Raw genomic sequence first — 16,329 nt, 5'->3', positions numbered from 1 at the left:
TTTTGTTATTATTTATTTTATCATTTATTTTATTTTTATCGTTACAACTTAAAGTTTTCAAATCATTTTCATTAATTTTCTTTTAAAAATATTCTTTTACATGTATAATATCATATTATATTATTACTTCGTGTTTAGATTACAATAAAAAAATCTCCCCCGCACGTGCGTTACAAATATCTGTGCTTATTTCTCCCTTTCACTTTATTTTATAATTTTTAAAGTTGATCTTTAATAATAAAAGCCTGTGCTCTGGACTCTGCACTTTGCACTTAACGAAACCAGTTCCATGGTGGTTAGGGTAAGAAATAAAGAAAACAAAATACCCATTAGTATGGAGTTACAATTTCCCCAATGCCCTAGCTAGGTTTTCGAAAGAGACTTTCCTGCACCGGGACGACAAGATAATGTTATAGATATTAAATTTATAGATAAAATTGTGCAAAATGAATTATATGAAAGTTGATTCAATTGTATTAATTGTAAATAAATGTGTTTATTTTTATTGATAACATATTATTTAATTTGCAAGTTTTATCTATAAATTTATTCTTCCTAACATTACCCAAAGTTAAAACTTGTACACAAATTATTGCATATTATTTTTCCTCCTTTTGCATTACTCTTTTTATTTTGTACTCTTTAATTTTATTTTATTTTATTTTATTTGATATAAAAGTCTAAAGTAAAAATAGATGTGCATTGTGAGAAAGAGTGCATAAACAATTCTCAATATTTTGTTACTCTTGAGTGTCATGGTAATCCTAAGGCGTGTTCTCGAAATGAAAATGAGGATTGAGATTCCGATTACAGATTATTTTTGTGTTTATTAAGATATGAAGGAATTAAAACTGTGTAGAGCTCAAAATAAAAATGGAATTCAACTCCTCCTTTTGGAGGAATTGGATTCCTTGGTGAGAGGTGGTAATTGAATTCCTCTGGGAATCAAGAATGCACGGATTCTACACATTATACCCCTACATCTTTTATAAAATGCCAAGTTTGCCTCGGTTGTATTTATAGCAATTTGAAGAAACGCTTACTTGTGGAACGAGATTACAACAAAATAAGTCTTTTGAGGAAAAAAGTAGTTTGGAATTTTTTTTTTTTTTAACAAACAATATTATCTACATTAAGAGGGGGTAGGCTTGGCTTCACAATAGACTAGCAACAGCGTGGTTCAAATTCATCATTGGAGATAATCGAACCTTAGACTTCTCACTTACAAGTGAAGAGAAATATCACTAAACCGCATTTTGGAAAAATGCTTAGTTAAATCATTTCCTTACTCATCGCTATTTGTTTTATAGGTGCGACTGTAATATTGGCACGAGATGTTGTTAGCTAATTCATGTTAATATTATACTTTAGCTCAATGAGAGATCCAAAAATTATACTTCATTGTATTTAAATAAAGGTTTAAAACTTTTTCTACAGAAATATTGTGCGTAGGCGTAGCTAAGAGAAATTCGATTTTAGTCCAGCAAAGATTTTTTATTGAAACATATCTTCGACAGCGTAGTGGGCTTTCCGATAGCTGGTGATACAAGCATTTGACACCTGTTGAATTTGACTAAGATCCACCGAAGAGACATTTCGTTGAATAGTTGGTGGCCAGTCTCGAGTCCTATACCAGGAGAAATTTTTCCAAGTGCCGGGTACACATGACACCTGGTGTTCCCTCACCTATTAGCATTTAGTTTTATTTATTTATTGAAAAATAAGATTGAAGGATATCCAAGATGTCAAATGCTAATAGGTGGGGAACACCAGGTGTCATGTGTACCCGGCTCTTGGAAAAATTTCTCCTATACCAGATGGTCATAGTATCCTATAAAAGCAACTCACTTCTAAAAAATACGATGATTCAAAATTTATTTAATCCACTCAAATAAATAATAATTGATCACAATAAATAGTAATTAACCAAATACATCTTCATCCTCTAAAAAATGAGTTGGTCCAAAGTTTAGTCAATTCATATTAAAATATTAATTTTTTATAAATAATTAAAAAATAATTTTATTTTTAATTTCAGATAGGATTTTTTAAACTATTCTTGTCACGCCACATGTTATTATCCGAAAGTACTATTTTTGTGGATAGATCTCCAATAAGATTTTGAACCAATCCGTCGTGCCACATGTCACTATCTTTTTATAATCATTTCGAATAGATTTCGATAAGATTTTCAACCACTTATGTAGTGCATTATCCACAAGCTCATCCTTTCTTTCTTTCTTTTTTTTTTTTTTTTTTTTTTGTCCATATAAACCCTACATTCATCCTAATTCATACACCAAACTCCAACAAGCTCATAATCCTTCTTCATCATTTTTAAATTGTGAGTTCTTACAACATTTTCTTCAAGGAGATTGCATAAAATCGATGAGCAACAGAAAAAATTGTTGGCTGAACAGGAAGAATTGTTCAATCTCGAGAATGGTGGAAATGAGGCGTTCATAATGGAAGAGGATGATGAACATATAAGTCACATATTGGGTCAATGGACATAAATACGACGGAGCATACTACCTAGCAGACGACATTTACCCAAGGTGGACATCGTTTGTCAAAACAGTGCCACATCCGTAAAGTGAAAGGGAAAAACACTTCGCAAGATGTCAAGAGGGGTGTAGGAAAGATGTGGGGCGTTGTTTTCATATCCTGCAAGCTCGTTGGGCGATTGGCAGGCCTGCTATCAGATTGTTTGATGTAGAGACTTTTCGATCCATCATAATGACGTGTATCATTCTCCACAACATGATTATGGAAGATGAGTATGATTATGATGCAATCGATGAATACGAGCCGGACACAATGAACAATTCTAGAACACATGTATATTGTGCTCATGACCGCACTGAAGATACCATGCAACACCAGCCATTGGAAAAGGGATGGACGGTACAATTAATTGATCATTGAACGGTACACTTCAATGCAACAACCATACATGCACTTAAGTCGTCAAAATGACTTGATTGAGCACATGTGGGGATTGAAACAAGGTGAAGAAACTTGAAAGGAGTTTGTGGTCAAAGAATAAAGTTCTTAGTTTATTTGGTGTGTTTTTTTAATTTTTTTTGGTGTGTTTATGTAATTTTATTTTGTGTGTTTAAATAAAGTATTGTTTGGACCCAAATTTACACTATCGGTTCATGCAATTAAGGCTGTTGAGTAAGCATAACTTCACACCGTCGGATAAAAATGAAGATAATTTTATTATTGTCAAAAGATATTATTATGATTTTTTATCATAATAATTATGATAAATAATGAATTATATTGTACAAGATAAACGTGATGCAAATAATATCTCTAAACTGCAATTCATAATTAATTGGGGATATTCGACATATTGGTGTTGGCAGATTCACGTGGCAATACAGTTACTACTAGATTAGTTTCGTGCAATTAATCCATGCATGGGATAAAGGTGAAATTATGAAATGGTGATGTGATTAGGATGACATCTGAACAAAAGAGTAGGCTTCAGCCTATGGACACATTGGGAAGAGTCCATTAGCACAATGATAGTGACATGGTGATCTCTTGACCATGGATCACATGACGATGGGATAAAGCCATCATTGTTTGGTCACATGTGGTCAATTAAAAAGAGATAATTATGGAGTTTTTTTCCAATAATTATCAAGAAAAGATCAAAGGAATACCCTCCATATGTGCTTGGGAGCGGCTAAATAAGGATTGTTCAAAGTTGTTTATAGCATGGGTTTTATAGCGTGGTCATCAAGCAAATATCCAACCCTATAAATATAAAGCGGTAGACAACGGTAAAACCCTCTAATTCAACACATAAACTGCCATGCGCAAACTCTCGCTCTACGTGAAACCTTTCAACAACTTTGAGATTTTTATTTCTTTTTCCCGCCGACATATCTTCAATTTGGATAAACAACACTGTGAAGGTAACTAGTGACACCTTCAGTTTGGATAAACAACACTGCTGCCGTAGAATGCGGAGCACCTTCAATTTGGATAAACAGCACTGCGTCGAGGTTGACTGGTTATCTATCCAAGTCTCGACCAAGAAGGATTTTCGAGTTCTTGTTGGCAGAGATTATCTCATTAGCCTTATCGGCGAAGTGAGGTGTTACAGATTACTGGGCTCGGCACATTGAACGCCTTGTTGTTTCATGATTGGATAATTTCACAAGTAAGTTTTAGAGTTCAGCATTCTGACGGTCGAACCACATTTACCATCAAGACATACATCTCTTTTGAGTACTTATGTCCGTATAGTTTGGCGCCAGTTCGGCATGCTTATACTCTTACGAATATTATCACCGTGACCGAACTTGGCACCGATGATCCGTGAACTTCGCAAGACTAGCACCCTTGTTTTCAGGCTCTAGAACCCGAAGGTCGAGACGTGTTCCTTCCTCGGCCATAGTCGCAAGATCAAGAAGTCAGCAACGCGCTCAACGCAACATCAACACATTTTACTCCTCGCCCGATCTCAGCAGACGAATTGGCACGCCCCGCACATAACCGAATGACGTAGTTAGCTCATTAGTTACTTGGCCTGCGAGTCACGTAGGCTTGGTAGTTTTTAAGGTTAACAAGTACTAAAAATAAATAAGAAATTACATAAAGTACTATAAATAAATAAGAAATTCCATAAAGTCAGAGTTGCTAGGATATGTGGTGCTAGGATCTTCGTTGCTAGGATATGTGTACCTAGAACCCCTTCAACTTGTTCCCTCGTTTCTTGCACGCCTTATTCGCATCACGCCCTTTTTTTTTCGATGTCCAAAAATATTTAGAATTCGGAGACATTCCTACCAAAGGCTTGTTCATAGTATCACGATCTGCTTGAGCTATCATTTCTTCTCTAAGCATCTCCATTTCTCAACTTCTCTTTGTCTTTCATTAGTCGCATCACGTCTCTCATTAGATACTAAGATTGTTTGCATAGTCGTAGCTTTTGCCTCATCTCTAGCCGCATCCTGTGCCATGGTCAGTTCACCTTGGCGAGCAAGGTCATCCATATATTTTGTGTAGTCATTCTTGGAAGAACTCCTTTTTTTCTTTTGCGCCTTTTTACCTTGAGGCCGTAGGGACCGACGAGTCGGCTCTGGCACTACTTCAGGCGACCCTTCCTACTATTTAAATGTGTCGCATTCCTGTTGGTCTGGGTCTGCTTCTGGCGAACTGTGTAGAGGGATGCCGTGCATGACAACTTATGGACCGGTTGGCACATGTTTGTATATGCGACAATCTTTGACAACATTCCAACATTCCCACATTCCTATCTGGTGAATGATTTGTTTTTGTTGTTCGCATTGTACCATGTTCGTGTTTGAAGTGTCTATAAAATGTGGGATAAGACAATATTATAAAATGTGGGTGTAATACAAATAAATAAATTAAAATATTGATGCGGGTGGGATACAAATAAATAAATAAAAATATTGTCACCTGATCCACAAAAGTTCTAACACTACTCAGATTAGTGGAAGCCTGAGAGAGGCTGTTTTTCAAACAAGTAAGCGAGTTGTTGAGTTTTTTTCCAACGACCTTAAAGACCTTGACTACTTCTTGCGTATTTTCCAAGCTTTTCGCAAAACGCTGTAGTAATTCTACTCCAAAGTTCTCGCAACTACATCTCATTACTCGTAAGCAGGTCATGAGTAATTTGAACTCAGCATTCACGCAATGTAACATCTTCGATGACCGTCGAAGTAGCCATTTTTTGCACACAAAAGTATATGAAAGCTTTGGTTCAAAGTGTTGAAAATATTGAAATGTGATGTAAGGTAGAAGATGATAGTTAGGTATTTATAGAAAAAAATAATAAAGTTTTGTTTTATTTTTTATGTATTTTAAACTAATTTTTATTAATTTGGACCGTTGGATTTGAAAAAGATTGAAATCTAGCAACCCAAAATTGGACACGTGACCAATGGTAAGAATTTTGACATTTTTTTTAATGTTTTTTGGCCGAAAATCATGGACCGTTGATCTAGGAATCGGACGGCCCTGATATTGCCACGTCGTTAGCCGTTGGGTTTGAAATTCAAAATTTTTTGACAATTGGAAATCCAATGGTTCAGAAAACTAGCCGTTCGAAATCTAATGGCCGAAGACTCGCTACGTGGCCCATGTCCTGTGCCCCTTTAGTGCACCTACAGTGGTAGAGCCCGTAGTCTGTTTGTTGTTAGGAACACGCACGTGATGCAAAAAAAAAAATATATATTCAGGCCTTCGCGGACGCTAACATGACGTCAGATAGGCCGATTCCTCACTCAATCTATTTTGGGCAGGCATACAAACTGGCTTAGACTTTGGGCTGGTCTATTTTTATTTTTAGGGATGGAGGGGTTTTTTTGGGTGCCAACCTATTTTTTTAGGCTTTGGGCCAACCTCTTAGGGAGGGCTGGAGTTTCTCTAAGAACCTTCTCAACCATATTTTTTGAGCTTCTTGCTAGATATTCCATAACGGAAAAACTTTTCCTTGTTAAATACATCTTATTTATATTATAACATGTTAATTAATAAGATGATTAAACCGTGCCATCATTACACTAAACATTTAGTCGGTGTCTTATGTTGATTCCACAATTGCCAATTTTAACAACCCATTATTGTTTACCGACACATTGCTTCAATAGAGGCAAGCAGTTGCCAATTTCACGCAAAGAGCTAGCTGTGTTCCAAGTAGATGACAAAGACAAAATGTGCTAAAAGAGATTCACTTTTCTCCATACCAAACCCACCTACTGCAGTATATTGCAGTGGCCATCGGCCACTAGGCAGCCTCTCATTTCTGATTGGCCACAAAAGAAAAGGAAAAAAGAGCCAAAGAGGAGCATTTTTTTACTTTTTATTTTTTACTCAGGACATTAGATGTATAACATGTGTCATAATATAAGTGAATAAATATTAAAAATATATCTTACAAAAAAGAGAAAGTTGTTGACATGTTACACTGACAGCGTCAAAGTGGCAATAATAAAATGATTGGGAAAAATTAACACATGTCATTGTAGTATTACATCATAATAATTTTCTCCTGAAAAAAGAGTTATATCAGTCACGTCGTTTATATTATAACACATGTTTTACCATTTTGTGATGTAAATATGCATAAAATTTCTCTTGAAAGAGTCAAATTTTAACAACAACAATAAAAATTAGGCTAATTGAATTAATAGTCACGGTGGTAATTGATTAGTCGGAGGATAGCCTCTCCGGTAAAAAAATTAAGAAGATTTAAGTTCCTGTGATGAAGTTTATTAGAATTTAAGCCTAAAATTAAAAATTTGATCAAGGCTCACATATAATAAGAGTTGAGAGAATTTTCAATTTTAGGCCTAATCTTAAAAGATGGGTTTAATCCTAATTTTACTACATGTACTATCTTTGCCATTATCTTAGGCCATCTCCAACCGAAGGGTCCAGAGGGCCGAAAATAGCCCGAAAGCCATCTCCAACAGAAGGCTAGGCCAGATGGCTCGTGGAATTTGAGAGGCCCCCACATAATCTGAAAGGGTTGGAGGGTTGGCGAGAAATTTTTTTATTCCTGTCAGTTATAACCGATAGGAATGCTTAAACTAAAATTCAAATAGCCGTTGCATTTGAAATTTTTTTTAATAGGTTTTTTGGGGTAATTTTTTTTAATTCTTAAAAATTCTAATTTTTTTTCCATAAATACCTAAATCATTCATTCACCATTCCTTTAAATTTAATTTGTAGTTTTTATATTTAATTTGTATTTTTTAAAATTTAATTCATCGTTTTTAAATATAAGTTTTAGTTTTTAAATTTAAGTTGTTGTTAGATTTGAATTTAAGTTGTTGTAGTTTTTAAATTTAAATAATAAATTATGCTTGACCATTTGACGCTCGGTTGGATATGGTTTTTTGTTATAAGGCTAAAACGAGTCATATGGGCCTTGGGACCTTGGTTGGAGACAGATGCAAATATGAACTTATACTTTTATTAAAATATTAATATTTTAGAGTACCAGATGACGAAAACGAATTATATGACCGACCTTCAGTTGGAAATCACCTTATCATCCTTAATGCAATTAGGCCTAAAAATTAATTTCAAACGCATCCTTTTATCTTTCGCCTGAAGTCCAATCCGCTCTGCCAAAGGAAAAATAATTGAACAGCTGTACTGCTACGAGCAATATATAATAATCTCATTAATAATTAATTAATTAAATTTTCCACAGGTTAAAAATTTTGAACAGAACACTCTTGAATTATGAAATGCAGATAAAATCCCCACGCTACAAATAGGGCTGCCCCCCTCTCATTTTTCCTCATCACACCTCAAAGTCTCTCTCTTTCTCTCTGTGCTGGAGGTAATGCTCTAGAATCTTGAAGAACACTCCTTTCAATCCTTTCAAGGTTCAAGCTTTTACTAATTTGGTTTGGTGTTCTGGTAACATTTGTTTGTTTTTATTTTTTTTGTGCAGAGAAAATGGCTTCTTGCAAACAATGGATTGTGTTTTTGAGTTTGCTGTGTTTGGCCTCTGCAACAATGGCAGCTCCCCTGAAAACGCCGGTTGCGGTGCCGTTCGGCAGAAACTACATGCCCACTTGGGCATTTGATCACATCAAGTACTTCAATGGAGGCAATGAGATCCAGTTGCATCTCGACAAGTACACAGGTACAAAAAGGAACAAGTAAAAGCACTTATATTATTAGTAGCGCTTAAGCGTTAACCAGTTAGTAACTTAATACAGCGGTAAACACTCGCTTGACAGTTAATGTTATGGAGGCTTACTAAAAATTGGTTTTAATTTTGTGAAGGTACTGGCTTCCAATCGAAAGGAAATTACCTGTTCGGCCACTTCCATATGCAAATTAAGATGGTTCCTGGGGACTCTGCTGGAACTGTTACTGCTTTCTATGTGAGCATTTTTCTCGATTTTTTTCATTTTTTGCTTAATAATATTATTTTTGTTTCCCAAATACTTTTGAAATGGGCATTGAGCTCAAATGATCTACGCTTGCTATTCAGCTGTCTTCGCAAAACAGCGAGCACGATGAGATCGATTTCGAGTTCTTGGGGAACAGGACAGGGCAGCCCTACATTCTGCAGACCAATGTGTTCACAGGAGGAAAGGGGGATAGAGAGCAGAGGATTTTCCTCTGGTTCGACCCCACTGCAGCTTACCACTCCTACGCTGTCCTCTGGAATCTCTACCAGATTGTGTAAGTTCTTTCTCCCTTCTTCAACCCTGTTTCTAAACTCCTCTGTTTGTATGAACATTTTTTCTCTTGATTTTCCTTCGATATTTTCATGTACCGTGACGAAGAGGAAAAAAACGATGTTGAAATCAGGTAAATTTAACGAAAAACTTTAACGAAAAGTTATATTTTTACATTAAAAAGTCAAAAATCAATTTTGATACTATTTATTTTATTTTTTATTTAATCCTTATTGTTAAAATTTTTTAAACATTTTTTATTAGTTTTTCTTTTAATTTATGCTATTTCTAATCCAAGTGACCCTCAAAACATTAGAACAAAGTTGTTTTGTGTGGAAAATAACAAGTGCAATGATTTTAACCCTCTAGTTTTCTCTTTTTATCTTTTTTTTATCTTTTAATTTTTTCAATTTAAACCCGAGTGAATAGTGCAGTTTGAAAAAAAGTTAACAGAAATCATTACATCTCTTGCATTATTCGTTGTGTAATTACGATCACGTGACGGGTACCGTAAAGATAATAAATTATAGACTCCTTCCACCATCATTACATTTGCACCAAACTCATAGAGTTCAAAATTTCCAACCGTGAAAAGAAAAAACAAAGTCCAGCAAACCCTAGTAAATCAAAGCTTTTCAATTTTAAATTTGGTTTCCGACAAAATTTGACCAAATGTGGATTTTTAGGGATAAGGGTACTCTCCGGATTTGTTTATGGGGATTGAGAAATTCAATTAATTGTGTTTATTTATCGTATATTGTGTAATCAGTTTTCGTTACATACTATTTATTTTAAATTTTAAATTCAAAATAATTTCTAATTGTACGATGAACGGACACGTTTTATTGATTTTCTGGCTCCCACAAAGGCGACCAAGAGAGGATCTTATTCCGGTTTTCAGTATTATGTTGACCAAAAAGTCCAAAACTCGTGCAATTTTTCAACAGACAAACATTGAACTTTGGTCACCAAATTATTGAGGGGGAATCTCCACTTTTTTCTTGCCTTTTCTTTTACTTTTTTCATACATTTTTTGTTTTTGGTCGAAACAATTTTTTGATATAAATTCAATGATTTTATCGTGTTTGGCCATTTTGAGCAAAATTCGTATGTGGCTGACGTGTCCCGCCATGTCATGCAAAATCAGATTCCTCGTGGACGACGTACCAATCAGGGTGTTCAAAAACTGCAAAGATTTGGGTGTGAAATTCCCATTTAACCAGCCCATGAAGCTCTACTCCAGCTTGTGGAACGCAGACGACTGGGCCACCAGGGGTGGGCTGGAAAAGACCGATTGGTCCAAGGCCCCGTTCATCGCCACGTACCGGAGCTTCCACATCGACGGCTGCGAGGCCTCCGTCAACGCCAGGTTCTGTGACACACAGGGTAAGAGATGGTGGGACCAGAGGGAGTTCCAAGACCTTGATGCTCAGCAATGGAGGAGGCTGCGGTGGGTCCGCCAGAAATACACCATCTACAACTACTGCACTGACCGAGTCCGATACCCTACTATGCCACCAGAGTGCCAGAGGGACAGAGACGTATAAGGTTACAAACCGACCGAACTATGATAATGTTATGTAGCTACCGCGCATCTCGTGACGTTGTGACGGTCGCATTAAGATTATAACCGCTTTGTCTCGTTAAACAGAGTGCACCGATCGATTGGGGAAGGAGATGACACGTACTCAGTGTTATTGCGTATTCCATTGTTTTTAATATCGATTCACGCGTGTTGATTGTATTGTCCATTAGCATGTGGACTGAGTATCCGTATGAGTGTTATTATCGTTAATTCAGTTGTTATTATAAAGTTCTATTAAATTATTATAATAAATCTTTATAATAATATATTGTTTCTGTGTTCTCTTTAATATGGGCGGATTATTAAATAATTATAAGATCTAATTAAGTTGATCCACGTAGCGTGGATTCATGTGAGCACATGGTTTTTTTCTTTCTTTCGATGGTTACAGTGGCCTTGATTGATTCCCCAGCAGCAAGATTTGAGTAAAAGGTAAAATTATTGAATTCAAATCCCTTCCAGATCTGTGTCTAATGTCGGGAGACTCAGAAATTCGGATCAATTATTTTAAAATTTTCGGCCATCATAGTTTTATCTCACTGACCATCTTATACACATCGAAAGTTGGAGATCTCTTTCTTCCAGGAACGCCCAGATCTACGGGTTCACTGAATCCGGACTCCGAGATTCGAAATGAATCTCGTTTCAAAATTATTGGTCCGTGTGGCAAGAGACAGATGGGTCGGTGTGTTTTCGTCCACAAGCATGAGGCCACGAGGAATTGCTCGTACTTTGAAATGTCTGGAAGGTATTTTCTTTAGACATAAATAGAAATTGTTGGATAAGGTGGTCTCTGCTGTTTCAAAATTATTTGATGCCTTCAAGATGATCTCTTACGACTCTAGTAAATAAAAAAGGAGTACAAATAGCAAGACAGCTCGAGATTTGGAAGGAATATAAATATTCTGTTTAAGGGCGAGAAATTTGTTTAACTTACATATTACGTGATGGTTTTTAGTATTGTAAGATTAGTAAAGAGATGCTCATGCGAGAATATAACACAAAATTAGTCGTTACATTACATTTGATGTTCTCCCTTTCGAAGTTGCGAGAGTATTCAACACAAAACTACTTACTATGTGATCATATGCGGTTAGTTGCATCCGAATAGAACAATTTTGTTATGTACTTTGGGTTACTCTAAACTAATATAATCTAGGAGGAGAAGAGTTCGAACTTGACTATAAAAAAATGAAGACAACCTCACCAACTGGTCGTGCTCACATCTGCTAAATTTTTATCTTTTCAAATTGCTCGAAATGGAAGAAACTACGGAGGAGAAGGGGGTGGTTATATCCGCTTTCAAAATTCAAACCTTGGTGTCCAATGTGTTGGGTATCTAACTGTTTCTAACAAAAAGAGAAGGGAAAGGAGGGGAGGGGTGCATCCCATAGAAAGTGACATGGAGTCATCTTGTCCCACTTATATAATGCAAAATTAAGCAGATTTTCCGGGTACTGATTAAGATGGGAAGCACAGCAAATGAGATTTGAAGGGGCATCAATGGAAGTTGGAAGCAGTAACAGAGAAACTCTGCCGAGGCACCATCAAACAATCAATTTGGTAATTTAAATGGGGGAGTGGGGAAAAGCAAACAAGTCATTGTTTAGGCACAGATGTAGATGATCTGTAAATGTCGATGTTTACAATGTTACATGTGAATTGACAACTATAATCTATGACAATAAATGGGTTCATTCCATAAGATACTTCCTCAAATTATAACACTTGTGCTAGATATTATGCTTCCATTTTGAAATTCATAGTTGAAATTTAATGTTCGGGGAAATTTGATATATTATCAACATATTACGTACCAACTAGCTCTTCGTCAAGTAATACTATTTTTTCTCAACGATGGTTCACTCAAATTATAACACGTGCGATAGGTCATATATTCAAGGTTGGAAGTTTAGAGCTCAATGCTAACGAGAAGCCACAGACCAAGTAGCTCTTAGTTACATGAACTTGTTGGGGGTTAATGCCTTAAGGTTAATCACTCGTTTGGTGTTTAGGACTAGATTGGATTAAGTACCTCATGGTTGTGAAGGTAATGATTTTTCGTTTTGAGTGTATCACAAGCGATCGGACATTAAGGACAATTATCCTTTCTAATCACCATTTTGTAGAAGAGAGATTTTATTCCTTAGTAATCCATCTTCTACCTTCTGCTCGACAAAATCTCTTCATTTCTTCCTTCAAGCCTTCAACATACTTTGAAGATTGTAAGTTGTTCAATCTAAGCTAGTATTTGAGTGTATAGAACCAGATCATGAGACTCAGGCTTTTAGAGCAAATAGCAAGCCAGCAGCCTAAGAAGGAAAAGTGTGTGAATCTGTAATTAAACCGAATAGAAACCGTCTTCTGGGGAGGAAACGAATCACACTGCAGTTGCCTGGTATGTTTTAAGACCGATAAATCTCTCACTTTCATCCTAATCACTCTAGCTTGTCGTAGTGACCGAATTATTGTTCTTTTCTGCTTTAGCTTGTCGGAGTGAATATCTTGCTTGTAAAGCAAGAATCAAAAGATTGGAAACATTGTACACATTAACACCTGAGATATTGATTCTGATTTTCGAGACTGCATATATAAGGGAACAAATTCGGTTGTCTGCAGCCTGCGGAACAGCCAATCGCGATGGCAGACAAGAAGTGGATTATTCAAGCTAACAAAGAGCTCCATCAGATGCAGGATGTTTTGATAGAGGAGGAGGAGCATTGGAGCAGGGGTTGATATACAGACTGCCAGCCTGCATCACGGATATTAGCATGAAGGCCTACAAGCCCCAGGTGGTCTCCTTCGGGCCTTACCATTTTATTCGAATCCAATGGAGGAGCACAAGCACCGCGTGCTTCTTCATTTTCTGAAAAGATGTGAGAAACCTGTTGAGCTGTTCATCAACGTGCTGGCTGAGGTGGTGCAGGATTTGAAGTACTCGTACAATCAGCTTGATCCTGAGTGGAGAGATGAAACGGATAGATTATTGCAGCTAACTTTTCTGGATGGCTGTTTCATGCTGGAAGTCGTGCAGGTTGCTTCTCATTTAATGGATGATTATGCTCCCAATGATCACATTTTCAGCAATCAGGGGAAGCTCCATATCATGCCGTACATCAAGTGTGACATGTAAATGCTTGAGAATCAGTTGCCCTGCCCATGCTGGTTCTTGACAAGCTGGTTGCAGTTGAGAGCAATTACACTAAGGCGTAAGAGTCCTTAATGTTGAGAGTTTCAATCTCATGTCAGGAAATTAAGTGTTGCATAATAATTTAATATAATCTTGAACCTGCCAATTGATTTTGCGTTAGATGCTAACGTTTTAACACACGAGTCTGTATACTATGTCAGATGCTCAAGTTCTAACAGGTACTACTCTGCATCCTCTGTTGATGTTTTTCGTTGCGCAATAATCTCCATTTGTTTTCGACAAGATGAAGGGTTTGTGATCAAACTCCTAATCGAGTTCTACTCCCCCAGTGCAGCAGCCTCAAGGATGGGACAATGCAAGCATTCATTGGATGTGTATAGGAAGAGCCAGCTTCAGCGAGAGCCCTATTGCAAGAAAGGTCACCGCAGATTACAGACTGAACCGTCACGATGAAATCTTCTGGTCAGTAACAGAGCTCAATGAAGCCGGGATCAGATTCAAGAAAAGCAAAACCACCAGCCTCAAAGACATCTCATTCGCCAGGGAGTCCTCAGGCTCCCAGCCATTGTTGTGGATGACACCACTGCGTCCATGTTCTTGAATCTGATAGCGCTTGAGAGCTTCCATGTTGGGGAAGGCAACGAGGTCACATCCTATATATTTTTCATGGACAACATCATAGACAATGCCAGAGATGCTGCCCTCCTACATGCTCCAAAACGCCTTGGGAAGTGACAAAGCAGTTGCGAATCTTTTCAACTAGCTCTCTAAGGACATAACGCTTGATCCAGACAGTAGCTTTAATGCGGTGCATAAGAAAGTGTATCACGATTCACTACTGCAAGAAGCCTTGGAACGTGTGGCGCGCCATTCTCGTTTCACACTTATTTCAGGAATCCATGGGCTTTTATTTCCCTCATTGCTGGTGTCTTCCTCTTCGTGCTCGCTATAGCTCAGACCGGATACTCCATAAATCCCTACTACTTTCCAAATGATGATCCCCCCACCTGTGTATGTTATCTTAACAATTCTACTACCCCTGCGACTCCACCAAACGCTGCATACTCCACCTCACCATCAAGATTTATAATTTACTTCGTTCTTATGTCCGTTGTATCAGTGGCGAAGCCAGAAATTCTTGGGAGAGGGGAGAAATTTAAAAAGTTTAGGGTCCCGAAAAAACGTGAACATTCATTTGAGGTCTAAATCCAGGATTTGCAAGAAGATTATTTGAACTATCCGTAATATTCATAGGAGAATTTGCACTAACCGAAATATTCAAAAGAGGATTTGGACTACTCAAAATAGCCGAAGGAGGGTTTTGAACAACAACATTATTTGAAGGATGACTTAGCACCATTTCTTGTTGTATCGTCCCATTACTTAACTATATAATTAGCAAAGTTTTAAAAGATGCTAAGTTCTAGCCGGACGGTGGACATGACTTTACACTTAGGCGAGGACCTAGGAAAATTTGAATAAATTTATTATATACTATATAAATAATTGTCTATTTATTATATACCATATAATATCTGAAAAACATTGATTATAAAACATATAATATAAAAAAATTGACAAAGTTTCTTTACTACTTTGTTGAATTTGATGGTAAGAGAAAAAAAAACAAACAAATAATTACGAGTTCGTAGTATTTTACAAATTATTTTTTGAAGCTCGTATAAATTTATAGTGAATTTTAAGATAAATAACAATGTCAAACAAGTGGTTTAAAAAATATTGAAAGAGTGGCAAATTAATTGGATAATAATTAAAAAACAAAAAAAATTCCAATATAAATCATTAATAGTAAGTTAGGTGGTGGAAATTGATTAACCAATAGTTGAAAAAAAAAAAAAAGCAAATTATAATTTTGAAAGGGCATGTGGGGTGGGATGGGAGAGAGAGAAAGTCTCTCTTCTTCCTTTCTTTTCTTCTTCGTCAGAACCTCTCCATTTCCAGAGGCTGCAAAATGCACATTTTCATTTCTCCTTTCTTTGGCCTAGTTTTTTTATTTTTTTATTGGCAAAAAAGACAGCTCACGATCAGCTTGTGCTGCGAAAGAATAGGGAAACCCAAAAGGCCAGAAAACCACACGAAATTTCATCACTTCCGACGAGGGGAGGGGAGGGGCGGCCGCCACTCCTCGCCCTCATGTAGCTTCCCCACTACGTTGTACGGATGCTTATGGATTGATGATTGGTTTAATCATTTCTAACAATCGTCTGTGGGTTTTGGAGGTTTCTTCTCCATAATTCTTCTCCTTATTTGTTTGAAAGATTTCCTCTTATTTGCATGATGTCCAAGAAACACCAGCATTCGAAGATTGGAGAACCAGAATCGTTTATTTTCTATCCATAAATATGTGAGGGAAAATGCATGTTGCACATAATGATTTT

At 36.7% G+C, this 16,329-nt stretch overlaps 1 protein-coding gene and 1 pseudogene across 2 annotated transcripts; both read left to right on the top strand.

The window, feature by feature from the left end:
* The first annotated feature begins 8,253 nt into the window (after window positions 1–8,253).
* Window positions 8,254–11,054, top strand: LOC137736725 (xyloglucan endotransglucosylase protein 34-like). Of its 2 annotated transcripts, none has more exons than XM_068475965.1 (5): window positions 8,254–8,341; window positions 8,456–8,650; window positions 8,794–8,894; window positions 9,005–9,198; window positions 10,342–11,054. In XM_068475965.1, the coding sequence occupies exons 2-5, from the start codon at window positions 8,461–8,463 to the stop codon at window positions 10,739–10,741; spliced, it is 885 nt and encodes a 294-aa protein (XP_068332066.1). In that variant the 5' UTR covers window positions 8,254–8,341; window positions 8,456–8,460; the 3' UTR covers window positions 10,742–11,054. The 2 variants fall into 2 exon arrangements, with proteins under 2 accessions (XP_068332066.1, XP_068332064.1); XM_068475963.1 differs by having other exon boundaries at window positions 8,296–8,342; window positions 8,424–8,650.
* Window positions 11,055–13,419: 2,365 nt separating this feature from the next.
* Window positions 13,420–15,136, top strand: LOC137736237 (UPF0481 protein At3g47200-like; annotated as a pseudogene).
* Window positions 15,137–16,329: the final 1,193 nt, after the last annotated feature.

The sequence above is a fragment of the Pyrus communis genome, chromosome 6, assembly GCF_963583255.1.
Source record: "Pyrus communis chromosome 6, drPyrComm1.1, whole genome shotgun sequence".
Lineage (NCBI taxonomy): Eukaryota > Viridiplantae > Streptophyta > Magnoliopsida > Rosales > Rosaceae > Pyrus > Pyrus communis.
The sequence above is the reverse complement of the archived record's forward strand: the minus strand, read 5'-3'. Positions and strand labels throughout refer to the sequence as shown.